This window comes from Strix uralensis, chromosome 8, assembly GCF_047716275.1.
Source record: "Strix uralensis isolate ZFMK-TIS-50842 chromosome 8, bStrUra1, whole genome shotgun sequence".
NCBI classification, from domain to species: domain Eukaryota; kingdom Metazoa; phylum Chordata; class Aves; order Strigiformes; family Strigidae; genus Strix; species Strix uralensis.
Genome location: NC_133979.1, coordinates 29,850,929 through 29,878,120, shown reverse-complemented (window position 1 = coordinate 29,878,120; position 27,192 = coordinate 29,850,929). Strand labels below are relative to the sequence as shown.

Genomic DNA, 27,192 nt, shown 5'->3' with positions numbered 1-27,192 from the left:
GCTGCCCGGAGCAGTCCTGCGAGGCTGGAGTCCTTCCAGAGGAAGACAAGCCCAGCAGGACACTCCATGGCCCCCCAAGCCCCCACCCGCTTCATTGTGCGCCCGGCCTTGTCATTTCCAGGGAAGGGGTCAGAAGGCCTCATCTTCCATGGGGACAGCCTGCAGGGGAAAGGACACCATCTGCAAAAAGAGGTTGCTCTGCCAGATGGAGGCCAACATCGCCCAGATGCTCAGGTGCCGGAGCCTTGTCCGCCGCCTCCTCCTGAAAGAGATCCGGCACCGGTACTATGAGACGGTGGCACGAGAACCCAAGTCTAGATCCCTGCGCAACCCCAGCTAGAGCGTGCGCCCAGCGGACTGGCAACATAAAAGGCAGCGGTGCAAGTGAGTGCTGCTGTCCATGCGGGGTGGGACCTGAGGCTGGAGACAACAGGCATCCGTGGCCGTGAGGTGCCCCAGGGGTGCCCATGTCCCAGGAGGAGGGGCCCACATCCTGGCAGGGGGCCATGTCCCTGTGACGTTCCCAGTGGGTGCCCACGTCCCAGTGAGGGGTGCGGTGGTTACTCCCCATGCCCCTATAAGCTGGCAGTGGCCAGCACCTGCCCATGACCCATTGGCTTCCTCAGGCCTTAGGATGTCCAAGGCTGGTGCCAGGGCAAGCACCACACCAGGGAGAGGGGCAGGTGTTAGGACGTGGGTGGATAACGATTGCAGCTGTAGCATTTGCATCCAGCTAACAGGGAATTCTCTGCAGGGCAACAGCTGGCCGGTGCAGCGGGACATGCCTCAGCCCACCGAAGGGTCCTGGGGTGAGGACACCCCCACTGACGACAATAAAGACCAATAAAGTTTATTGTTCCTGTAGCGCGTGTCGTTTCGGTACCGAGGGGATCCAGGGAAGTGGCAACAGGAAAGGCAGCGGTGCGAGCCAGGCTGCCGAGTGTGGGCTTGCGCAGCACACGCTCCGGGAGAAGTGGGAGAGCTGGGGTGGGAGAGAACAGGCATCCGTGGCTGTGAGGTGCCCTACGGGTGCCCGGCTTCCAGGAGGAGGGCCCTGCATGCCGGCTGGGTGCCCATGTCCCGGCAGGGTTCCCGGGGGGACCCACATCCCCGTGAGTTGCCTGGTGGGTGCCCATGTCCCTGTGAGGTGGCAGTGGCTGCTGCGTGCCCAGGGCCCCGTGGGTCATGGCCCTCCACAAATAATTCTAGGCTAATCACACTCCTCATTCGCAACAGTTAAGAGCACCCGCACGCAGCAGCGCTGGCTGGGAAACACGGCAAACTCCTGCCTAAGAGCCCCCTACCATCTTTGTTTTCTAGCACGCTCCCGATCAACGAAATGTATGCACGTGTCACACAAAATGTGAATCTTCCCTCATCTATTGTTCAAGCACAACTTCCCCATCGTGAATCCATGCTGACATAAAGTGATTTTCCACAAAGTGTTTTATCCCTTTGCTAAAAGCAATCTCACCCTTGCCCAATACTCCACTAGTGTTAATGCCACCCTGGCTGTAAGCTCTATTGACAAAATTCACTCTGTCATCTGTTCAAGAGACTTACTGGGAAGTGCTGAACTTGTCCATCTCTGCTGTCCTGAGAGCAGGGGGGTTTCACAAAAGCAACCCAAGCCATGTGTGCACCAGGACTTGCTGAGAGCTAACTGGCCAGCCAAAAGCCAGAGCCACTGCATTCAGCACCTCCTTCTTCACCAAAGCAGTCTGTGCCAGGAGCTTTTCTCCAGATTTGGCTTTGACTTGCAGAACTAAGACAATGTTGGCTAAGTCTGCTTCCACACTAGGACTGCAGCCAGCAACATGCAGCACCAAACAGGAGACAAGAAACACCAGCATCTATTTGTTCTGTTTTTATTTACAGGGGAGAGGAGGCCAGTACTTCATCTTGACAGCTGTCTTGGCTCCTTAAGCCGTGAGAAGCCTCACCAGTTCTGCAGGGCTTCAGTCCCTCTTGCCTATGGCTGTACCTAGGATTAGCCAGTGCCAGCCCTTGATTATGGCAAAGCTGACATGCTACAGACATGGAGTGTCTGTAGACAGGGAGGGGGATAAAGGGCTACTGCCCATCACAGATCAAGAGGTAATGAGCTTGCCCTAGCAGGAGTCACTGGGGGAGGTGTTTCCTTTCTTGTTCTCTGTTAAAAAAAAAATCAAAGCTTGTCTCGGCTCACATGGGGCTGGAGAGCAATTGGAGTATTGAGTGTCTCAGGTCTTAAGCTTTTAACTATGCAGAGCAAAACCAATGCTCTGGAAAGACTGAAAATCATCAGAGAAAGGCTAAAGGTCCCTGCTCCAGGCTTCATGGGATGCCTATGGAACTTTGTTTCCAGTGAGGCATGTCAGTCCCAGCATCATGGGCCAAAGGATCTTTCCTGGCTACCATCCCACCACATCCCCTTCCCCGGCTCCCACCAAGCCCCTGCCCCAGCCCAGCTGCCCGACCTTGCTCTACAGGCATCCCCAGACCTGCAGTAGAGCCCCATCAGGCTCTCCTGAGACACAGCCGTTGCAGCACTACCAGGTTAGGGATGAATACTTCTCACCCTGGGCAAGGGAGGGCACTCCCTGGGCAGCCCTGGGGATGACATACTGTGAGGACACTGTGTCCTCCACCAGGACGCAATGAAAGGGACACAGGCCAGGCAAGAACATGCTCTGAAAAAGGGAAGCAGAGGACTCCTGGCCATCCAGTTTCATGCTACCCAGCTGGGACCTGTGGATGCCCCATATGGGGATGCTAGGTAGCCCAGAGAGTGCTACACACTGTTGCCGCCCCCCTCAGACAGGCTGCCTTTCATCATCTATTGCCCCTTTCTTTCAGAAGAGGCTGGTTCTCCCTTAACCATATCCTCCATCCAAGAGCAAAACCATTCCAGGCGAGGAATGACAGACACACCTCTGGCCTTCTGCAAGCCAACCTCCAGCCTTAAGAGTTGAGCCCAGGGCTTGGCTAGGAGTCCCACCACTCACATAGCCACTGAGCTCCAGAGGGGTTGAAGGTATCCATGTGCCATCCACACCCAAGCCAGGCAGTCAGACTGCTAAAGACACAAGCTGCCGTGTTTATATGATCACATACCCAGCATCACCTGCCAGGTCCTTGCTGGAGGGTGTGGCAGCAGACCCACACCTGTGGTGGGAAGGGGTGTCAGACACAGAAAGGGATGCTGTTGAGGGACTGAGACCTGGAGACGCAAAGACAGTCGGAGGAGGTATTATACATCATTCTCCCAACTCTCAGTGGTATTGTGCAGTGCCTGCCAGCCAAAACCAGGCTGCTCAGACCTGAATAGCAATGGCAGGAGGGGGCAACCCTAGCCCAGTCACAAAATCTAGGCCACACTCAAGCTGCCACCTCCACCACAGCCCGTCCCTTCCCTGGGATGGAGACCACTGCAATACTAAAGCACCTGTTGAATGCTCTTCCTTCCTTACCGCCTTTGAGGTGAAGATCCTGACACCAACATCTCCCAGGACCCTCTTCCCAGCCCCCTCCCAGCAACATTGAGCCTGGCAAATACCTTATGGCAAGTAATTTTACGTTATTCTGCATTTACACAAAAATAGAGCAGTTCTATATTTATAGAGATTTATAGCCGGGTCCGTGCTGGAAGAGTTACTGAGCAAGGCCAGGAGCTGTGGGTGGTCCAGGCTCCCGAGCAGCCGGCTGCTTCTCATTCAGCATTTCCAACATAGAAAATTAAAGGCATTCGTCTCCGTCTGGTTTCTTAAATAGATAAGGGGGGAATGAACGGACAGTATGTACAGAGGGGCAGTGGCAGGGCCCGAGTGCCCTCCGCCCCCAGCCTCCCGCCTGCCGCCTGGGGTCAATGAGGCCGGCTGCTGGACTCTGAGGGCTGCCGCTGACGGGGAGGAGTGTAGCCATTCAGGTAGCCGTTGCTCTGGCGTTTGCTGAGTCCTCCGTTAAGAATGTCCTGGATGTGCTGCACTATCAGGTTTATGGCCACTGTGAGCAAAAGGGAGGGAAAGACATGGAGGAGACATTGCATTAGGATCAGTACAATTAAACCAGAGACAAGCCAGAGATGATGACGCTGCCATCTCCCCTGCTCCCATCTCACGGTGGGGAGCTGCAGCCCTGCAGGGAGGAGCTGTCCCGCTGGAACTTCATCCCTTTGTCCCAGTTGAGCCCAGTACTCAAGCCAGCATGGTGAGGCTGATTCCAGCCAGGTGGAGGCCTGGCTGTCCCAGCTGCATGTCTGGCCTTGGAGAAGCACATTTCCCTTTGTGTGGGATGAACCAAGAGTTTGCCTGGAGGCACTGCGCATAGATGGACTCTCAGGCTTGATCAGAGCACGAACTCCCAGTTACTAATGCTCCAGGCAGGAACAAAGGGGAGAGGCTCATCTCAGCACGCGTGTGGTAACAGCACTCTCTCAGGTGGCAGTGGCCTGAGTCACCTTGTGGCAAGTCCTGCTACCTCCTAGCTAACTCTGCCACAACAGCCCAAAGCCTGCTGCCAGGACATAATGGCAGGGTCTGGGTCCACTCACCTTCATTATCTGCTCCTCTGGGAATGATGACATCAGCATACTTCTTGGTCTGGGAGGAGAGAGAGCACTGTGTTACAGAGAAAGTGGAGAGCCACCAGGCTGGGGCATTGTCCCTGCTTCCTGGGACAGGTCTTTCCCCTCCCCTTGCAAACCCAAACCCACTGGGAGGTATGTCGTTGCTGATAATACATTTTGGATGCTCTTATTTGTCTTCCACTGTGTTTTGAGGGCCGTGCTTTGCACCTTGACTCCATTTGCATGAGCTCCTACAGATTCCAGTAAGAGGAAGGAAGAGGCACCCTAACAAAACCTGAAATTAAAAAGCCTCACTATTGCAAGACTCCAGCAGTTGATGATTTTGGCAACAACCTCCTCCTGAATCCACCCAGACTTGGTACAAAAGCAAGAGTTGGCATGCCTGGGCTGTGTGGACATGCAGGGCACAGCCGTATGGTCTGCTTGGGATGTGGGGAGAATTTTCTACCAGTATCACTTGCAAAAAAGGTCTGATTCATGACACCAATTCTGACCTATTTTCACCTGCAGGTGCCAGTCTCAGTTTCCTCCCCTATTTGTGTCAGCTTTTACAGCCGATCAGCTTCCTGACAGCCAAGCTCTACCAGCCGTAAACAAGCCAGCCTGCTGGGCGAAGAGTGTCATCTGACACCTCCAGGTGCTTCCAGCCATATCAAAAATCACCAGGACATGCTGGACCATTTCAGTGCTGGACCACCTGGCCCAGAGCTGGTTTAGGAGTTGAGTAACAGCAACAGTGGATGCTGAGCCTGCTCAACATCCACATGCAATTGCTCTGCAGCTGAGCCCACCAGCAGGTTGCAAGTGGGAGCAGACCACTGCAAAGCTGGTGGGTAGGGACAAATCAGTTGTTTTCTACCCTCCTCGTTTCACATTTCATTCTCCTACAGACTCTTCAGCAGAATAGATTGATGCAGCATCTGCTGCTTTGCAAAGCTGTGGATTTACTTTGCTGGGGAATTGCAAGGAGGGGAGCCATCAAGCTGGACCTGCCTCTTAGGAAAAGCCTTTCTGGAATTACCCTAGAATTGGCCTTGGTTCCCAGAGCCACAACTGAGACAGACAGAGAAAAGGGTGCTGCCCAGGAGCCAGGAAAAGATCTTGTAGCACAAAAAGAATGAGCCCCTCTTATGGTAAAGGGCAGAGCTGGCCACATAGACAGGCACAGAGATGTTCCTGAGGCTGGATGCACAGGTTCAGTTCCTGCCTGTGGTGCTGGCCAGCAGTTCCCAGGTTGCAGGACTCTGTTGGCTCAGTTCCTCCAGAATAAGAAGAAATTCCTCATATAACTATTTGAAAGTAACTCATGTAACTGCTTGAAAAGCCTTGAGAACCAAGGCTCAGGCTCCTCTCCATGAGAGCCAGGAGAGGTGTGCAATGGCTAGTCCTGCAAACGCACTATTTCACCTGCAAGTTCTGCAGGACTGCAGTGGTCTCCCACATGCAAAGTCCCTGTCTGCTAGGGAGCCTTGCCTCAGTTATCAGCTCCCAAAGTAACTTCCTTTCTCCAGGCAGACCTTGTAGCCTTGACCCCAAGCAAGGTCTGTCTGCTCTACACCTTGGCCTCTCACCGCCCAGGAAATGCAACCTCTAAGGCCATGTCCTGCAGCAGAGAGCGAAGGAAGAAGCTCCCCTGCTCTCCCAAGCATCCAGCCAGCAGCACAAAAAAGGCAGGCAGACAGCCCAAAAGAGGAGGCAGACACTGCCTGCGGGCAGGGATCTCCCCTTCCCCGACTAGATGCAGACGAGGATCTTCCCTCCCAGGCTGGCATCTGCTGAGCTGCCTGGTGATGATTTGTCAGACCCTGTGCAGGGAGGGGTTTCTCTTGCCATGTCAGGGCCTGTGATCTCACAAAGAAGGCAAGCTGCTGGATAAATAGTGCCCATCTCCCCCTGCCCTGGCCAGCACTGGCACCTCCATTTTTGCCAGTGCCTGCAAGGAGGGAGCAAGGTGAGGCAGGCTGACCTGAGCTCTGGGGCACAAAATGCTCCTGTCTGAGGAGCTGGGCAGGGTATTGAGGCATTTTTGGCAGACTCCCATGGGTATCACTGCCCGTACTTACTGGCAAACAGAACTCCTCAAAGGCAGGCTTGACGAAGGTGATGTATTGAGATAAGATCTGCTCGAGGTCCCTGCCTCGCTCACTGATGTCTCGTAGCACTGCAGGGAAGATGTAAGGCACAGTCAGGAGCTGAGACATGAATCGCTCCATCCCCCTTCCCTTCAGTACAGCCTTTGGCTAGCCACCCAAGTATTTTGCTCGAGGTCTCCATTCCTGGAAGCTGCTGCCCACAAGTCCAAGCACACCCCAGCCCAGCTACATGCTTTTAACCCGCTTCCAAGCTTTCCCTGGAGCCAAGGGCTGGCTGACCTGACCAAGGGCTTTTCTTGGCCTCCCTCCCTTCTCAGCTCTGCAAGCACATTCCAGCTGTAATCAGTGCCACGCCAGTCCTAACTGTTCCCAGCCTCAGCCCTTGCATCCCTCCTGTCACTCTGCCCTGCCCTTGGCCTAAGCATGGGGCATTCTCCTAGTCATCCCAAGGCAGAAGTGCCCAAAGAATGGAAAAGCAGTGGGGTTCACCCATACACACATTAAGGCGCAGTTTAAAACTCAGGTCTGCAGAGGTGAGGAGAGTAAAGCTCACCCACCTACCCAGCTCTGGCAGGCTCCTTGTGCTAGCCCCAGCTGAGTGGGATGGGAAGGCGAAGCAGGCTCCCACAACAAGAGGCTGAGGGGGTGCATGGAGGAGATCAGCTCAGGAGGAAGCCAGGAGGCAGGAGAGCAAGCTGGTCTCCTGCTTGTTCTGCTGTTTGGGCTTTATACCCTGGTTGCATGAGGTATTTGGGCCATTGCCACCTCTGGTCTGAAGCCACTTCAGCATGGACAAGTGCCCCAGTTCAGCAGAAATTCAATCCACGGGTAGGAGCCAAAACAGCCCGGTGGCCAAGCAGACGGCTCTTGGCTCTCCCCAAGGGGCTGGCTGGCTTCTCCCCAGCATGCTAGCGCCTGGCACTGGGTTTGGCATGAGCCTTCTCCACGTGCCGAGCAGAGCCAAGCCATGGCACTGCCAGCCTGTGTGACCTGCTCAGCAGCCATCGCCTGTGTGCTTGCAGGGCCAGGACAGTGCTGCTCTCTCAGTGCTGGTTTGGCACCGTTCCCGTGGCTCTGTTTGCCCTCGGCCAGCAGCTTCGCCGCGTGCCCTTTCACAGCCCTGCACTGGGGAGGTGATGGGGGGAAGAAAGGGCTGGTAGCAGGATGTGTGTCAGCTCCCTGCCTGCTCCAGGAACAGCTCAGCACAGCCCAGGCTGCTCTAGCCAGCTCCTTGCCTTCTCCAGAGAGCAGGAGCAAGCCCCAGCTCAAACAATACAGAGAAATAGGCAAGGAAAATAAAAGAGAGACTTTTGTTTCTCAGGTTCCACACGCTGTTCATTGGCTACTCTAGGGCAGGGAAGCAGCACAGCGAGGGTGTATTTACAGCACACCCAGCCTGGGATGGCATGTGGGAGGCCTGTGAGCTGCACAGGGTTAGTGCCCAGGCTGCAGGGGCTGGTCCTGACACAGCAAAACTCTCCTGTCCGCTCCCAGGGCAGACCACAGCAGGGCAATCACCCCACACAAAAACACAAGTCAAACACCCACTGTCTTGTACCTGGCCCCAAAGCAATGGCTCTCAGTAACCTGGGCTGGGACCACACACCCTATCTGGAGGTATCATCCTCTACTTGCAGGGCAGGCAAATGTCCCATGGACAGATCAGCACCCATGAAGAGCCAGCAGGCAGACATGACTCAAAACAGGCGGTTTTTGAGGTCTTTGTTTTACGGAAGCTGGCCAAGAACAGGGCAGCAAGGGACCTCAGCCAGAATCAGCTTTTCACGGATCAGGCTGTTTGAGGCAGCTGACAGACCTTGCCCCTTGCACTCTGGTAGCAGCGTTTTTCTTGGGAGAGGTGCTGAGATGGGGACAGTGCGAGCTGCACGTACTGAAGCCCAGCACTACTGATTAACTGAGCTGTCAGCTACATTTCCATAAACATCACATCCCGCTGCTGCCCAACTGGAAAGCCCATTGCTGCAACTCTTCAGGACTTCTGGGAGAGCAAGATGACTCAGGGCCATGTCACAATGCAAGATCCTGACTTTTGCTACAAGCTGCCTCCAGCTACGTTCCAGGGATGTGATTATACCTTCAGCACCTCACACACAGGCTCTCCTTTCCCAGAAATGCCAGGGAGACATACAGTAAACAGATTTGCTGTTGCAGTGGTCCTACCAACTGCTGACAGCAGGCCAGGAGACTGTCAAGTGGTCAGTTCCCTATCAGGAGGCCAAGGAGCTACCCTAACTAGGAGACACCAGCACCTCAACCAGCCTAGCTGCCCATTTGCAAGGCTTTATCGACTGATGGTGGGTGGGAGAAATACCCCAAGAATGGCCTGGGTCTTGGGGTTCAGGACCCCGTCCAACAGCTGCAGCACAGCAGGGTTTAGCTCTGTATTGTGGTGGACAGTTGGATGGTCTCGGTTCTTAGTCAGTGGGATCTCAACCAGTTCTCAAGCCCTGAGCTCATAGTTTTGTACCAAGTCCGAAGTGACTGAATCACACGCTCCAGAGTACAATTGGGATGCAGACACAGTCACGTGGTGTTGCAAATGCACATGGCAACGCCTTGCCTTCAGACAGCCAATACAGGGCACTGCCAAAAACATGGCTGAGTGTGAACCCAAGTTCCAGTACAGCACAGGATTAGGCTTAAGGGATAAGGGTCACATTGCAGGATCTTGCAGATGCGTATCTATGACCTGCTAATACATCTCCCTGCATGACTATGCTGTCACCTCCCTGGATGAGTCATGCGAGAACAGTGGGCAGGGTCAAGAAGGATGCATAAAAAGGAGCTTTTAGTCAGCACTGATGACATCCCAACAGCTGAGGAGGCTGTGTGTCTGTCTGACAGCGGGAGGGCAGGCCACACCAGTTCCATCACAGAGTGGAACAGTCCCATGCAAACCAGCAGTCCCAGGCTGACGCACTGAGACATGCTCCTGTCGTCACAGCACGGAGGTCTGGACAGGACCTCTTCTCTTAAGTCATCTCCTGCATCCTCAGACACCCTGTTGTGGCTGTCAGAGCCAAGTAGGGGTAGGGACAGTCCAGGCAGAACTGAATTCTGCCCCAAGAGTCCCCAAAGGCTTCCTTAGTTACCCAGGAGACTCAGGTGCTACATCAGTGACCCCACTCCTAAAGGCTGCTTTGAAATGAACAGCATCTCAAGTCATGCAGAGCTGAGTCCCTCCTATGTCAGCTGGCAACCCACAGCCAAGCCAGCTGGTCATGGGGAGTCCTAGAGAGGGATATTCTGGTTTCTAGGGCTCTTTGCCCCTAAAGCCATCACCCCAGTGCCAAGTACCATGAAGAGGCTCCACGCTGCACTGGCTGTGCTTGCACAGACCAAGATGTACAACCAGACTCCCTATCTGCATCACCCACGATGGACACCCTCACACCCAAATGCCATCCTCGGAGCACACCCATACCCCAGGTCCTGAGCAGATCTATCGGGCACTGCCTTCTGACTGAACTGCCGAAATGCTTCGCCTTGCCCATTGCACCCTTCCTCACTGGTACCTGCTGACCGGCAGTAGCTGCCGTTCAGCTGATGGCACAGGGCTGCTGCCACAGGGCCATGTGAGGACACAGCACGCTCAGTAGTCACACTGCTGCCTGCATCAAAGGAGGAATCCCAGACAAGGCAGAAAAACCCCCACTGAACCCTAAGAGACATGGAGCAAGGTGCTCTCCACTGCTTTAAGCTGCCCTGGGTGACATTCTGCACTGGGGAGGAAAAGCTCCCTGGCTACTTTGCTCACAGCAGCACAGATCTGTGCCAATTCCAGTTCTGTTCTGGTCACCATCACCTGCCTCTGTGACCAGCTGCCCAGACCAGTTAAGTGACACTTCTGTCCCTGCTGCACAAGGTATGTTCAGGCCTCACCTCTGCGGGACAGCCGGGTGTCTGCATCCGTGTCTACAAAGAGCTTCATGCGGAAGAGATCCCGCACCTCCTGGCTGTAGAAAGCCAGGATGCCTTCGAAGAGCACCACATCAGCAGGGTAGACAGTCACCGTCTCCTCTTTCCTAGCAGAAGGAAGGAGAGTCAAAATATGCTGGGAGGGGGGGGGAGGGAAACAAGCCAAGAGAGATGGGGGGAAGCAGCAGTGCTCCTAGGCACTGCTCCAACCCTGGGACATCACTGCTGCACCAGGGGGGCGACCAAGGAGAGGGCAGACCTACCCCACCGCGGTGGAGGGAATCCAAGGCATATGTACACTTCCTAGAAGGACAAACGGCAGAGCAGGAAGCAGCCTAGCCCTCCTCCCCCCACCTTGGCCAGCTGCTGCTTGCAAGTGTTATGTGCCAAGCCATAAAGCCCGGAAAACCTATGCATGGGAATTGACCCACAGGAACCTGCACGGACCAGCTCTGCTCCCCTGGGAACCAGGCAGCACCCCCCTGACACCACAGCGCTTTTGTGGGAAATGGAGCAGGGTCACACCATCCACGACCAACACAGGCATGCAAAAACAAGCTGAACACATGCAAGGGAAGAGTTACAGGAGCAAGAACAGTTGTCCTCCTCCTTTCCTGGCAGTGCTGGGCTGTTTGAGCCTGGTATACTTGTTAAAGCTGCAAACAGAGTTTATGGGGAGAGGAAGTGTGGATGGGGGAAGAAAAGAGGGGGAGGGGGGGGCATAACCCCCCTCCGCTGACGCTTGTATGTTGCTGGATGCCACTGCATGGCTGCGCAGCTTTCCAGACCCTCAGACTGCATCTGTATCTGCCCTGGATCCTCTAACCAAGGGGTCTGGAGTAGTTAGGATTGGAACTTTCGGTTGGTACGTTAGGCGCCTAAGAGCGGGCGCAAGCAGAGGGGCAGGCAGTTTGGGCTGGCAGGGCTGCGTGCAGCGCCGCAGGGCGTTAGCAGAGGCACAGCAAGGCAGGAGCGGCTGTTAGACCTGGAGTGGGAGACAAAGTCATAGACAGGAATCTGGACCGTCTTCCCTTCTGTGATCTCTTTGAGCGTTTTCACGATCAGCTCGTTGTCAAAGGCATCTGAGGAGAGAGGAAACATTACCCGAGGCAGCTTTGCAACCTCTCCCACCCACCAGATGCTGAGCTTAGCCTAGCCAGAGCCACTGTCACCCCACACTGGGGACAGCCAGACGCGCAGACTTGGGAGGAAAGCGGACGTAGCATGGCCGAGCTCTCCCGGAGCCCCTGGGGCTTCACTGCTTTGCACCAGCCTGGGATCTGGCCCGCAGAGATCAATACCGCCCTTGTACGGTGGCACTAACAGCCTGGGCTCAGGAAGGCATCTCCTCCAGGGCTCCAGCCCTCGGAGAGACTGCAGCAGTGTTTCAGCCTCGAGTCGCCAGACAGACAGGGCTCTGTTTGCTCGGTGCTCCCTGCCTCCAGCCATTGTCCTCATCGGGACGAAGGGACAGCAGCTCTGGAATTTCCCCACCAAGCCCAGAGATGGTTCAAAGAGGCCCTGTTGTAGCAACATGGCACGGCCCCCTCGGTGAAGGGGTTTGCAGAGCAGCTACACAAGATGGTTCCCTCCTTGAAGGAGGGACACGAAGCTGTTGGGTCCAGGGGGCTGTGCCAGGCCAGATCTCCCTGGTCCTGACCCAGCAGCACCAGAAAGGTTTTCAAACCAGGGGATGTTTTCACAGGGAGAAGAAGAGCAGCTTAAGGAATTTGAGGGCTCACAACCTGCCCTTTCTCATCCCAAACACTCCACCCCAGAGGCAGTTTCCTTCCCAAAAGAGACAGAGGCTGTACTGCAGGGGACATGGGTGGCCCCCAGCCACCCTGTCAGGGATGCACACAGCTCCACAAGAGCTTAACTAAGCCACCCACTCCTGCCCCATGCAGAGACAGAGTCCCAGTGTCCATGCAAGGCTCTGCTGGTGGAGTGGGGGATTTCTGCTCCAGCCCTCGCCCCCCCCACCACGTGGCAGAGCCCCGATGCTGTTCTGCATTCACCTGGGTGGTCAAAATTGAACTGGCCTTTGAGCGCTTTGGATTTCTGCTCTGAGGTGAGGACCCGGTAGAAGCTGTCCTGGCTCACGATCACCACCTGCTTCTGGCGGTAGTCCACCTCGTTCTGGCCCAGCAGCTGGACGATCTTGGAGCATACTGAGGACTGGGGAAGGAACAGCAAAGGAGGCAAGTCAGCAGCAAGTGGTGTCTGAGCTGTGCTGGCAGAATGTGCCCCGGTAACAGCCACAGTGAATGAGACGCTGCTTGCTGGACCTCCAGCCAAGAGTTCGTGGTCCCCTCAAAGGTACAGCCCAAAGCCCCAGAGGTAAAAGGGCTCCAGAGGCATCACCGCAGGTCCCTTCAGTGTGAAAGCAGCACCAAGCTTGCTCCCTGCCTGCCTCTCCTCCATCCCCATGGCCTACTCACAGCTCCTATTCTGGATACAAATGGCGGCAGGAAACCAGTCGGCTGCTGCCCAAGTTCAGTCGCACCCCCAGGGCCCTGTGGCCAGCTCCAGCTTGCCCAGCAGCTCCCCAGGGAGCAGAGCTGCGTGTGGCACCAGGGCTGAGCCTCCGCCCTGGGAGGCAGCCATAGTGCCTTGGTTCCCCCAGTCCTGGTCCAGCCCAGAAACCCCACCACAGCATGGACAGGGAGGGAGAGAGTCCTCAGAGAGGCAGAACCATGTTGTCTTCATACCCTAAACAAAGCCCAGGATGAAAAGACACCGGGAAGAGAGCCCTGGGACTTTATCAGGGATCTCTGCCACAGCTGCCAGGGCTGGGAGGAGCAGTCGCGAGCATATCCTGGTGCCTCTTGGCACAGTGAGGCTAAGGGCACTGCGGAGCCAGCGGCTGAAGAGCCACGTGGCTCTGACTGCTGGTGCAAGATCCCCACGAGCGCTGCTGGCACAGGGACCGGCACCTCGCACACGGTGTGGAGTGGCCTGGGTGCCAGCGGCCAGCACGGACTCTCTGCTGGCAAAGGGTCACGCTGGACCCTGCCATAGCGACACAAATCAGAGCACAGTTGGGGAACAAATCCCAAAGCCTGCTTCCGTTGCTTCTCCTTAGTCATACGAGTCCTTGGCCGCTGCGCAACACAGTGGTGTTAACTGCATCACTAACTGGCAGCCGGCATGCCTGCCCCAGCCAGCGAGAGCCAAGGTCAGGCTGGCGGGGGAGTGCTCTGCTGCCTGTGGGAGCCCTGCATGTCAGCCCCACAGCATCCACTGTTTGGGAAGAAGTGGGTGCTCCTGGTGCCAAACTGAGCTGCTTCACCTCTTGCAAATCATGCTTGCTGCAGACGCCCAGCTGAGCCACTCTGGGTCTCGGTTACCACATATACTCTCTCCACTGAGTGCTCTGCTTCACAAAGAGAGGTTTGCTTGCCCCAGCCTGCCTCCCCCAGCTTGCCTGTGGCTCTTTCCATGCTCCCACCTCCCTGCTGGCTCAACCACCCACTGCGTACCTGGCTGGCAACCTCCACATACAGCACTGAAGACAGCGGTGGTGAGAGGGAACAGGGAGGGGAATGCATGCCTAGCAGAGGAGGTCACCCCAGCAGGCAAAGGGCAAGGCTGTTTGCCTGAGAAGCTGGAAGACTTGACGGCATTCCTGTCCCCAGAGACTGTCTCTTCCCCTCCAGGCCAGGCTGACCTGACTTGGCTGTGACCGCTGCGCTGTGAGTCAGCCCAGCCCGGCTGGAGAGCCTCCACACGCAGCACTGCTGCAGAGCGAACTGGCTCGGGCTGCCTGACAGCAGTCCTTGCGGCCCTGGGCACAACTTTGGGGTTTGGGTCAGGGATGGGGTCTCCCTGAGCATCCCACCCTCTTCTCCTGCCTCTCAGGACTGGCAAGGTGTGCTTCCCCAGCCACATCAGCAGCCCTGCCCTGGAGCAAGCCGCTACCGCCCAGAACAAAGCACTGCAAGTCAGTGCCAGCCACTCGCCCTTCAGCACGTGCAGACACAAAGCCGGAGCCCATTGTCCGTTTCCTCTGTTTTCCCACTCCCCACATACTTCTCCAGCCTGTGTCAGCCCTATTTCTTACCCAGCTGTATCCCATAGGTTTCAAAAAAACAGGGCGTGCACGGTGCCTCTCCACTTGTCCTCCCTGCTCTCTCCCCAGGACACTGCTGCCTTTCCATGCTGCAAGGAGATGCAGCGCAGAAGCGTTCAGCCTTGGCCACAGCTGCCGAGGACACCAAACTTCCTAGGCCCTTTGCAATTAGGAAGAAACCACCTCCCAGCACAGCCACCCAGATCCCCAGCCTGTAGATCAGCAGGCTCCATACAGATCTGCACCAGAAACTGCTTTCCCCAGCCCAGGGGAAGAAGCAGGGCTCCTTTACTTTGGACCAGTGAAAGCAACACACCAGTTGCACTCACACTCTCCCCTTGGACCTCAGCATGTGGATGGACAATAAAATCATTGAGGGCATCAGATGGTTCCCGCCAGTCTTTGTTCTGCCTTATGCACACTAATCTCTCGTCTACTGATCCTGGAAAGTGGAGAAAAGAGTCCCCATCAGCTCTGAAAATCACCCTCCTTTTTCACAACCCACAGCTTGAGACATGGTCAGAAAAACCCGAGGAGAAAGTAGCTCTCAGCAGCTGGAGACAGGAACATGTTCTCCCACCAGTGTCCAGGATGAGGATCAGAGTGTATCCTGGCTGCATTTACCACCCAATGCTCTGGAGTAGCAAGCGCCTCTTGCGAAAGCATCCAGGCAGATGCTATGGACCTTTCCCTTTTCTCTGGCGAGCTTTGGAGAGCTACCAGAAGTGGTGGAGAAAGATGATCACAAGGACATCCTGCTCTCAGGACCGAGCTCAGGGTCAGCATACTGCATTGCCCAGGTGGGCAGGGATGTCACCTCTGGGCTCTGGGAAGAGGTACACGTGTCACCTTGGCCTCACAGAAGGCAGGAGGTGTGGGCCAGGGCACTGCTCATACATTATACCTGCATAAGTGCAGCGGGACATAGGGACAGCAGGGAGCATGTTCCTCCAACCCAAGGGTTGCATTCAGCTTGCCTTAGTGGGGCAGCAAACCTCTGCAAGGTCTAAGTGAAGAAGGTTTTTCCTTTTCTCACAAGCATTTGTGATGGAAACAAGAATGGTTCATGAGGGACATTCCCTGATGCCAGTCTGAATACCTTCTACAGCTGGACAGGCAGTTTTTCCCCTTGGTCGATAAACACCCTATGTTAAGGAGGAAGAAAAACCAAAAATGCAGAGGTTACGAATTCCCCTATGCAGTGGGAACAGAAACTCCCAGCCTCAGGAAGCGTCCCTCCAAATGAATGACACGTCCCCTGCTTAAACCCCTTTCTCCCAAATCAGTACTGCATGCATATGTGTGGCTGATGTTAATCAGAAGTGTGAAAACCCACTAATAACTGAAAATTCAAACAGTTTGGCTCTGGGGAGGCCTGCAGATGCCCAGAAAGACCAAGGTCAAAGCATGACTGTGAAGTACCGTGCCGGGGTGCAACCAGCCTGGATGCACAGTAACCCAGGGGACACGTGGTGCTGACACATGCACTCGGCACCCACTTGAAGGGACAACCTGGACTCAGATTCCTTCCTTTGCCAATTCATAACTGCTTCTCTCAGGGAAGAAGACGACAATCGTTTCTTCTCTGAAAAGCCCAGGACTAGAGAGGCAAACAGAGGATGACTTGAGGAAGATGACATGATGCTATAGATGAATCCTAGCACAGAAACTCCAGGATTTGAGTCCCATCCCTAGCTCTGCCCTGCCTGAAACATCTCATCTGCAGGAAGATGAGAGGCATGACAGGGCTCCTTGCCTCCGCTCGACCTCTTCCCCAGATCTACACTGTCCGTGCACACCTTGCCACGACCCAAAGCGAACACTGATGGTGATTCAGCCACAGCACGCTCCCGGCAACAGGATGCTTTCTCAAGCAAAAGCCTTCCCCTCCTCCAGAACTTGTTTAAAACTAAATATAGACAGGACGCAGCAGCTTCTGAGCCTCCATGGTTGCCAAGCAGACCTTTCCCATGTTAGCCACATAAAACCAATGCAGGACTTTCCAAGCACGGAGGCAGGGAGCCCTGGCCTCTCTGCTGCTGTTCATGACTTTCCACATGCTGCAGCAAGGAGAACTCAGCTCCAGGTTTGAGCAAACTGGCTGCGACCCACTGAGCTGCACTCCCCCAGACTTTGCACTTGAGCTGCTCCCTGGGAAAGCTGTGCAAACCAACCCACACCACACACAGATGGTTGAGAGGGAGGTATCTGCACATCACAGAGCAAGAAGCGAGCTCAGAGATGTTATTCCTGAACAGAAGCAGCTGCAGCTCCCCTTGCAGGTTTCCTCCTCTGAACCAAGCACACAAATAACCAGTGTTTAAGGAAGAAGTACAGCTTTATTCTGCTGGGAGGGGAAGACACAGAGGGCATCTGGGAAAGAGCTCCAGCATATTTTCCCGAAAGGATAGCGGTGGTGCACAAGGGAAGAAACTCAACAGACGGGTGTTTGGAGCCCTACCCCTGACATTTATTTGAAAGATATTAATTACATTACATATTTAATTCATATTCACTTATGGCCTATAGCCAGCTGCTCAGATATTCTTCAGCAGTTGACTAATTCCCCAATATTATTATGCAGATTATCCCACAATCCCTCTTGGGTAGCTCTGATCAGCCAGTGAATTACAGACGGGTATTAGAGAGAAAGCTGATGGACAGTGCTAAAGTTAACCACCATGTGAAGGTACCGGGCAGGACACAGCCGACGTTTTCAGCCCCAGGTTTGCTGCAGCAGACAGGGCACTATGGGTACTTCTGCTCCTGGCTGCTAAGGCCTGTCCCGGGCTAGGAAGAATCCATAAGCCTTGTGCATGTGGATATGCTAAAACCCACTTGCTCAGAGCAGTCCATCCATCCCCAGGGAGCCTGGCACTGCACAGGGATCTTCACACCAAGCTGCTCACTAGGGTCCCAATACAGCAGCAGGGAGGATTGGGAGGACCTCCCACCCTCCCAAGGACTCTAGACTAGACACCTAGCAAAAGTGATTTACTCCAGATAAAGTGATTCCAGCCCTGAAGAAATACGGAAGCTGTCGGTCCCCTGGGGAGCAGGTAAAGGGGGAAGGGCTGTGCCAGAAGCAAGACCTACCAGGAGAGGCACATGCTGGGCTCCAGTGTGGAAGGAAGAGAGGCAGACTCCTGCCACTGCTGCAGGCTGCTTGCCCCTGATCTAGGATGCTGCTCACCACGATGACAGCATTCGCCAAGAGAGCAACGTCCCTGGCCCACAACAAATGGTACAGCCAGCAGCAAGGACAGACAGACTGCAGCAGCCACCTCCCACCAGGGAGAGAAGCCCAGAGGACACCACTGCCATAACATAACCCCCTTCCTGTAGTATCTGGATGTGAGCAGGCTTGGCAGGGGCTGTCAATAGCTTTGCATCTGCAGGAGCCTGGTTGGGGCGTCCTCATCACATGCTTATGGATAAAACTGTGTGCAGTTTTAGGATCTGGCAGGGTTTTCCCTAAGATCACATCAGGGACCACTGGGATTACTTGTTGCATTTCTCCGATGTCACCTGTAGTGTGGTTCCCGTTCCAGGCATCACAGGGGACTTTTTCTCAGCAGGGTCCCTGAAATCAGGGGCCATGGTAATGCTGCCCTTCTCTCCAGCTCATCTCCTACAGCACACTAGTCACGCATTTCAGTCCCTTCTTGTAAGGTTATGTTAATCATAGGGTATTAGAAAGTGCTTGGTGGACTGGGGTGACACACAGAACAGATACCAAATTGGGAAGGGTCCCAGAGCATCTATTAAATGTCTGCCTGTGACTGCAGAGAGCTAGTTCATGACCCACGCAATCCTTTCCAGTCCTAATGGAGCACATCCGTATGGCAGCACTGGGACTGGAAACTTGCTATTCTTGTACCAAAAGCCTGGGCCTCCACCCAGAGCTTTCCCAGGCAGGTTCACCATTCCTGCTTTTCCCTTCGTGAGCCACAGGCCAACCAGTCTGGGACTGGGATAGCCAGGTTTCTCTTCACTCACCCTGGGACACTGCACATGTGATCAACAGTCCTGGGCTGGAGCATAAACAGGCACACACAAACACAGAGGATCTGAACACAGATTACGCACAGGGAGGAAAACAAACCCTCTAACACAAGCCCTCCCAATCCACCAGTTTTAGACACAGGATATTTTTCTCGAGTCCCTGCTGCAAACTCCATAGCCTGGAGCTGGCTGAGCCCACACGACTACCACAAGCAGGCTCCATAACGAACTCGCACATGTTCAATCAGTACCAGGAAAGGGCTGATCCATCAAAACGTCCTGTGTATCAGTCTGATCAGGAGCTGGCACAGAATAATGTTCTACTAGAAATTTTGACGAGTCTCTAGCACACATTGACACCAGTGTTTAACAAGTCAGACCTTGTGATTCAGGGCTCCTGTCAGCCATGAAACGAACATCACCAGGAAATGGTGCTGAACTGACACCGGACTGCTGCAGTCCCTGCTAGTCCCCCTCCCGTGGCTCCCCCCTGGGTCACTGCTGGGTCTCTCCTGGGCTTCTTTGCCTGGCATCCAGCTGGTGACATGGTACAGTGACCCCCAGGCTGCTGGGGGCAAACCTCAGCCCTTGCTAGTGTAGGGGACTGAGCTCTGTCATGCAAGAAGCCCCACGTGGAGAGAACTGCCTCATGCAGAGATGTGCTGCAGCTGGGGCCGCTGCTTCCCTGGGGACCAACACATCGGCTGTCCCACCCTGGCTGGGTGACACCAGCCTTCTTCAGCCTCCTGGCTAACTCTCTTTGGCAGTCAGCTCAGCCTCAGACAGTGGTTTTTGGTGTCTAAAGCAGAAGTGCCTAATGGATTAACAGTGCCGAATACACCTGGCTGAACACACGCTGCAATTTTGGTGCTCTGCAGTATGGAAACTCTCAGGCTGCATGTTCAAACAGACATTTTCAACTTTATGTGTTAACTCAAGATTCAAATGATGCAGCCACCGGGTGAGGGTGGCACCCATATTCAGCCCTCACTAGTCTGAGGGCCAGACAGCCAAGAAAAGCATTCAGCCCTTTGTAAATCTGTCTTTTCTTGCAGCCTCCTGTCAGAAGGTAGCAATCAGCACCTCGCTTTGCAGCACGTGGGGACAAGCAATTAATGCTTCAGCCTGAGTCAAAGAGCTCTCCCCACCCCTGCAACCACCCCAGCACCAGATGCTTCCAGTGCTGCTGGGAGCGAGCCACTCCAGCACTGCCAGCAGAGCTGCAAGGTCCCAGGAGCTAAGCTGGTGTGAGGACACATGGAGAACTTAAGGACACATCCCAACGTTTTCCAGCTCATCTCAGTAGTCAGTCTGCTGAACTTTCCTCCAGCCCGCAGCCTGGCTGCCTGCCTTGCATGCTGCAGTCCTTGGTAGTCAGGAATCTCTTGCGGGAGGGAAGGAAGATGCTGCTAGCACAAAGACCACAGGTGTAAGAAGAAAACAAGAACTTTAACACAGCACTTCAAAGCATATAGAGTGAAAGAGAAAATGTTACAACCAGCCTTGGGAATCCCTCTAAGGAAATAAGGCAGTTGCAATCCTCTCCAGCTTTGGCACAGGAGTGGGTCTTAATGCCATGTCATCTCCACATCAGGAGACTGCAGCAAGCTTTGCCCAGGCTGCACAGTGCTTGGATTTCAGGGGACAGTGGGAGAAATGCTGCCTCCCTGCAAGCTTTTGTGAAGAGCCTGTCCCAGCTGAGCCAACACAAAACAGCCACCATGCAGCTGGCACTGCCCTCATAGAGGCTGCAGCATCACAGCCTGCCCAGGACCTCTGCGGTTGCTCAGTTTTGCTCCCAACACAGTCCAGATTTCTTTTAAGAGCCAAAAATAGGAGAGTGTTCAGGTTCCTACCCCCTATTTGAGTACTGGAAGTTGCTCAAGACTCTTTTGCTCACTAGGGAACAGCAGCCAGCCTTTTGAATTTGAGTTCTCACCAATCTGCCTTTAAGAAATACCAGCCAAACACTCCCCCCAGTTCTTCAGGGAAGGCTGCCCGCTTCAGATGCCAGCTTCCCCAGGGCACCACACAACACAACAAGTTGTGGCAAGCTACAGACTGGATCCCTTCCTTCCACAGCCTGACTGTGCTGGTACATCGAGAGGGATGGGGCAGGGGGGACTGCAGAGCCTTTTTGCCCATCTCAGACTCAAAAGCAGCAGCGGGAGGATCTGGGGGGGGCCTTGGAAGGCAAATGTCCTCTTATCTTTGGGCTGGTGGCTGCCAAAGGGGTGTGTTATGACAACAACCCTCAATCGGTGTGAGGACGACTCGGATGGATTTGCTGCTTTCCCAGTGGGAAAGGTGCCTGCTTCGCTTTCCTTCGAGGAGCATTTCATTTTCACCCAGACCCAGCACACCGGCACAGCAGCCCCTGGGACTGGATTTTATCTGCAGGCAAGCCCTTAGCTGAGCAAACCACACCGGCCCCACCGCTGCTTTCCCCAAGCACACCTCGGCACCCAGCATCACCCAGCACAGGGCACTGTCACCAGCCAGATGGGGGACAGCCCCACTGTACCCCTGCCTTGCAGCTCCATCCAAGGTGAATTTGAGGGTCTGTGTGCACAAGGCCCAGGTCTTTTTTTCCTGTTGCTTCTCCTTGAGCAAACTTTTCTTCCCAGCATATTTCTTGTAGTCTTTTCCCACAAACTTTGTACTTATCTGCTGGATTCCCTTCAATGGGCAGCGCTGCACAGAGGTTTTTAGCAGCCAGAGATCATTGGAGGGGGGGAAATCAAAGCTGAGAGACAGGAAAAGCCAGTTAGTAGATCTCCCTTGCTAGAAAGAACCATTTCCCTACTTTCTTTTCTAAGGCAGCCTGCTGCTACTAAGCATTTTCACTTTGAAGTCGAGAACAACTGTGTCATATTGTACTGTAATCACTGCTTTTACCTTGTGGGCCAGAGACACAGCGTTCAGAGACATAACAGTTCAGCAGTGCCAGACACGATGTTATTGGGACAGCTAGAGAGAGGCAGACCCACGCATCAGAGAGCAGACAAACCCAGCGTGTTTGAGTCACCAGGAGCCGTACTGCAGGAACAATCCAGCTTTGGTTCCCAGTGGAGGAGATTGCATCCTCTCTCACCATCCCTCCCCTGTTATATCTGGATTTTTCCCCCTTGCAGTAGCAACAGCAGTCCAAGAATCAATAGAGTACTTAGAAACACATTCTTAAAACACTGTTATTATGGGCTGAGGTACAGCAGTTGGGTCATGCCATCCTTCAGGAGAAAAAGGGGCTCCCCTCCAAACACAAATCAACCCAGAGATATAAGGCTCTGCCTTCCTCCTCGGGTGGCCCACATTCAGTTTCCTTAGCAAGAAATATTTCAAAGGTATTGTTACTTGCAAATCTATTCATGCTCTCTGAAAAGCCTCTTAAAAATGCAGATAGAATGTCTGTGCTGCCCTGCACCAGAGGGCTGATTAGCTGTGGATCTGGTTTTACTGCTCTTCAAGAAGAATAAAAAAAAAAAAGTAATTTTCTTTTCATATTAGGATAGAAAGCAACCTACCTCAGGTTAAATAAATAAAAACCCACCGTATGAAATAATTAAAAAAAAAAATAGCAGCTGTAACGTTGCCGGAGTTGCCCTGCGCTGCAGTTTGGGTGTAGCAGCCCTCCAGAAAAACCCGCATTACCGCCGGCCGGCGCGGAGCGGCTCCCCGGGGCGGCGGGGCTCCCCCAGCCCACCGCCCCGCTCCTACCTGCCGCCGCCGGGGGCCAGCCCCTCCCGGGCGCAGCCAGGAGCTCCTTCTGCCGCTGTGAGTCAGCATTTGCTGCGGAATTTCTACTCCTTCTCCCCCCAAAGTTGGCCAGGAAAGGGTACACCCCCCCCACCATGCACGACCGACACCATTAAAGAGAAAATAAATTAAATAATTGCACCGCACCCAACGCAGCCTGCGGGTCTGCTGCGGGGCGAGTGGCCCTGGGGGACACTGCAGGTGAACGGGGGGCGGCGGGGAAGCGCTCGGTAAAGCCACGGGAGGGAGGATTTCGCAGGGGGGATGCCGCCTCCGGCCGGGCCGGGGCCCCGCACCCCCCATCCCTTCCCGCCGGTAGCCCCCGCCGCCCCCGGCGAGGCGGAGGGCAGCAGCAGGCTCCCGGCCCGAGGTGGGTAAAGCCTGCACCCCCACCCCCCCCTCCACGTGTCTCCGGGGCTCCCGGCCGCCGAGCCCCCGCAGCCGCCGCCCGGGCAGAGGCCTCGGCGGCCCCGCTCTCTTCGCCGGCTCCTCTTTCCCCGCGCCGCAGCGTGCACCGCCGGGGCACACAGCGAGCCCGCCCGGCCCCGCCGCCACCTCCTCCGGTACGACCCGGCCCGGCGGGGCCCCGGGGCAGCGCACGTGGCGGAGCGGCCGCCCGGCCCCGCCGCGCTGCCATGTGGCCGCCGGGCTCCCCCCCATCCCCCCGCTCCCAACCCCCCGGGGCTCCACCGCCACCCCCCGGAGCTCCCCCCCGCACCTTGCCGCTGGCCGTGCCGCCGCTGACCCCGATGAGGAAGGGCTCCCCGCCGCTCGGCTGCCCCTGCTCCTCCAGCCGCTGCTCGCTGTCCCCCGCCATCCTCCCCTGCTCGCAGCACCGCCTCGCCTCCTCCGCCTTCGCCCTCCGTGCGGGGCTGGATTTATCTGATGAGTCAAGGGCCTTCCTCCCCGCCTGGTTCACATCCCCGGCGCTGCGGCTCCCTGCCAGGTGCCTGCCGCAGCTGCACATGCTCCGGCCCAGCCTGGCGGCGGGGCGGCACGGCACGGCACGGCACGGCACGGCACGGCACGGCACGGCACGGCACGGCACGGCACGGCACGGCACGGCACGGCACGGCGGCCACATGGGCCCGCACCTCGCCGCCGCCTTCCCCCGCCCGGGGACAAAGGCGATGCGGCCGCCCGAGGCACCGGCCCTCGCTCCCTCTCCCCGCCAGCCTGGTTTGTCCCCTCTGCGTCCCGCTGGCCACAGCCTTCCGCAACCACCAGCACCGCACCAGTGTGGTCCCCAACAGGACCCCCATTACATGTCCCCCACCCTGGCTTCCCCCGCCCCAGCCAGGCCCTAGTCCTGCGAGCACTTAGGAACACTTATTAACGACCCAAAACCAGGAATAAAAATTACGCTTATGTCTTTGGCAAATGGGACCCATCTGGGAGGAGCTGCAAGCGCTCCGGAGGCCAGGATTCAAAGTCAAAATGCTCTTGACAAAATGGAAAAAGGCTCAGCAAAACGTGGGGTGCGAGTCCACACGGGCCAGTGCCAAGTACTGTACTTAGGTTGGGGTAATGATCCATGAAAATGCAAGATGGGAACCTGCTGGCTAAGCCAGCCCTTTTACAAATAACGATCCGAGAGTACAGTGGATCAAAGAGGCAACGCAGTGCTGCTGCAAAAAAGGCAAATGTCCCACTGGGACATACAAACGTCAGCAGGACACGGTAGCTCACCCTCTGCCGGGTACCAACGCCACTGCCCGCCGTGTTTTGAGAAAGGTGAGACCTGATGGAGAGACTCCAGCGGGGTCTCGGGGACAGCCTGGGGTCTGGCTTTGCAGAAGGACTGCAGGAACTGGGCGTGTTTAGTCTGGGGAAGAGATTGCTGCGGGGACACAAGATAACTGTTTCCAAATACATAAAAGGCTGCCACAAGCAGGAAGGGAATACATTTCTCTTACCCGTGGGGATTAGAACAAAATGTTGCCAGCTCAAATTGCAGTAGGGCAATTCAGGATAGACAGCCATTCAGGGACATTTTCTAAGTGTGAGAATGGCTAAGTCTTGGAATTGGTTGTTTAGGGAGAGTAAGGACTCTCGACCACTGTGGATTTAAAAAAAATGCACTAGGTAAGCTCTTGTATAGAAACTTTTTAGTAGAGTTGATCATGCATTGGGGCAGGGGATGGCCTAAGCGGTGTCCTCAGATTCCTCCCAGCACTGTTCATAGGATCATAAGTTTCAGCAGGGTTTTTATCTTCCCACTTCAATACAGTGAAACAGGTGTGGAAATGTTTGCCAGACGGGTCCCACGTCCTAGCCCTCACCACGCAGGATGTGAGAGAGGATCTCCTGGGAAGGTGTGACCCCTCTCTGCCCACCACTCCCCATTCCCCTCCAACCATGCCCCCACGGATTGCGGCTTGTGGCATGGGAGATGGCACCGTGCACGGCCGCTGCCGGGAAGGAAGTGCTGTATGCGGGCGAGAACTTCCCGCGGGGATGAATTCCAGTGAATTCGCACGGCCTCATGCCAGTTTCCAAGCGCTGAGCGTGGGCACGGTTCCTGCACACACCGCCGGGCCCCAGGGACTATTCACAGCTCTTCTTCCTTATCCCCCAACCAACACACCCGTGTCTGAACGGCAAAACCCCCTCAGGACGTAGTGACCTCCGGGGGTTATTTGATTCTCCTCATGCCTATGCTCACTGCTGCCAGCGTCTCTGCTGCCATGCTTGGGGACAGATCAAAACCTCTGCTGTGCTGAAGCTGTTTCAGACTGTGCTGTCCATCCCCCTCAGAGGTGAGCATCTCTGCAAGATGCCCATCGTGGCACTTCATCTCCTATTCCTCTTCTAAGCCAGACCCTTGACATGTGGCAGGAGCAGACACACTTGTAGAGGGAAGGATAAGTGGATGCCTCTTGATGGGCCCTCAAGGGGTACGAGCTAAGGATATTCAAGGCTTATTTATATATACAGAACACAAGGAGAACTTGCAAAGATGACATTAACGGCTCTTTCAAAATCAGGCCAGGGCTGTAAACTGGAAGTGAATCAAATCCAAGTCCCAGTTAGTTTCATCTTACTTCAAAACTTATCTGAGAATTTTACACACCCGTCTTCCTAGCTGCCAGTCACTAACATACTGTGCAAAGCAATTTTATTTTCAGTTTAAGTCTGGAGACTTCAGTCTATGAAATCTGTTTGGACATGTCTCTCTCTAATCTGGTTTTGAGGTTACCTCCATAAATATTATCTCTGCTGTATCTAGAATGTTTGTAGACTGCACTGACCTCTAACTCACACGTCCAGAGCTATGTATTACGCAAATGCTTTCCTTTTTCTCATATCCCAGGCTTGTTAGATAGAATCAAATTGCACCCAACTCTTCATCTGTCCTTTACATGTTGATCAAAGCACAGAATGCTGTTTTAAAAAGGAAATGCCATTGAGAGTAATATGCCTTCTGTTGTCTCAAAAAAACCTGCTGATAAGGATCCTGGTGTGATTCAAAATGACAGGATGAAATTACAAAGAGCCCGTGTCACCTCTACCTCCAGTTCAAAGCACGAACACTAGAGAGGAAAGATGTTCATGTCATTGACCATCTCCTGCTGGCCTGGCTTCTGCCACATAGGTATTCTGTGAAAGACCATGTTCAGTGTTGATAACTGATCTTGTGTGAATCATTTCCCATAGCGGTATAAGAGAAAGTATTTCTAAACATTGCCTTGATTGATACTGATACATCTCACAGCCAGGAAAGCCAGGAAGCTCTAAAGAGAGGGAGAGATGGTGGAGGATGGCATACAGCACAGCACGAGGTGGCACACAGCAGGGCACAAAATATTATCACGGGTCCTGCCACACCATCAGCCATTAACATCTTCCTGCTCCTCACCCTAAACTGAAGTATCCATCCTTAATTTCATCCCTGTCTCCTTGATGGCTCTCACTCCCACTGGACTCCTTGTTGCTCATGGCCGGGTTCTACTCTCAGTTCCCCCCCGAATCTTGCAGAAAGCTCCCGGTGCCTGGAGACGGCACTGGGACTTTCCTCAAGGCACAGAGGGTGCTTAGCTGCAACTTTCAGTGATGCCTGAGTCATTGCTTCGCCACCTGCACACATGTGGCTTTCGTGTTTCCTGGTATGCAAATGTCACCAGGCTCCAGAGGATTTGTTTGCTGTCTAATCTCACACCCTCACTTACTACTTGCACTGCCTTCTCTGAACTACGGTTTTGTCACTGTCTGAATGGAGTGTTTAATTTAAGGGCGATGGTAGGGCTTTTCACCTTATTTTTCACTCAGCTCTGTGCATGTAATCCCATAGGGCATCGCTCTTCACTGTCAGCAAACTCCTCGTTGTGCAAGGACAGGCACAAACCTGCCCTTCCCTGCCTGCCCTGTTTCCTTTTCTTTATTTCTGCTTTCTAGGTCTCCGTACCCCATTACAACTTGTGGATTTGGTCTAGTTCTGTTGCTCCAGGTGTAACCACCAGAGCCTCAATAAAAGTCAATTAGTCTCTCTGCTAAATCCTTGCCATTGTTTCACTGTCCTCGTTAGTGTTCTTATCCTCATCCCACCCGCAAATATTTTACGCAGGCACAGCAACGTACGATTTACTTCCCTGCTTCCAGCCCTCTGAATCACTGAACTCAGTACTCCGCTGCTGGTCGTGCTAGGAGCGTGCAGGCCAGCAACGAATCCTGGTCAAGGGCGGGCAACAATATTTGTAAATATTGAATCCCAGAAAATGCCTCCTGCTGCTGTGCGCTGAGGATATTCACGCCAAAATAAC

General features: G+C 54.7%; 1 protein-coding gene across 1 annotated transcript; it reads right to left on the bottom strand.

Annotated features, from left to right (window-relative positions):
* Positions 1-1,852: 1,852 nt before the first annotated feature.
* Positions 1,853-23,356, bottom strand: UCK2 (uridine-cytidine kinase 2). The gene is made up of 7 exons (XM_074876920.1): positions 23,151-23,356; positions 12,618-12,777; positions 11,585-11,681; positions 10,564-10,706; positions 6,631-6,728; positions 4,532-4,580; positions 1,853-3,984 (listed from the first exon to the last, which is right to left on the bottom strand). The coding sequence occupies exons 1-7, from the start codon at positions 23,247-23,249 to the stop codon at positions 3,845-3,847; spliced, it is 786 nt and encodes a 261-aa protein (XP_074733021.1). The 5' UTR covers positions 23,250-23,356; the 3' UTR covers positions 1,853-3,844.
* Between the last annotated feature and the right edge of the window lie 3,836 nt (positions 23,357-27,192).

Coding starts and splice junctions, on each gene's coding strand:
- UCK2 (XM_074876920.1), bottom strand. CDS start 23,249: ATGGCGGGGGACAGCGAGCAGCGGCTGGAGGAGCAGGGGCAGCCGAGC. Junction 11,682..12,617: donor GTTCAATTTTGACCACCCAG/GTGAATGCAGAA, acceptor CTCTCTCCTCAG/ATGCCTTTGACAACGAGCTG. Junction 3,985..4,531: donor CAGAGGAGCAGATAATGAAG/GTGAGTGGACCC, acceptor TTTTGCTCACAG/TGGCCATAAACCTGATAGTG.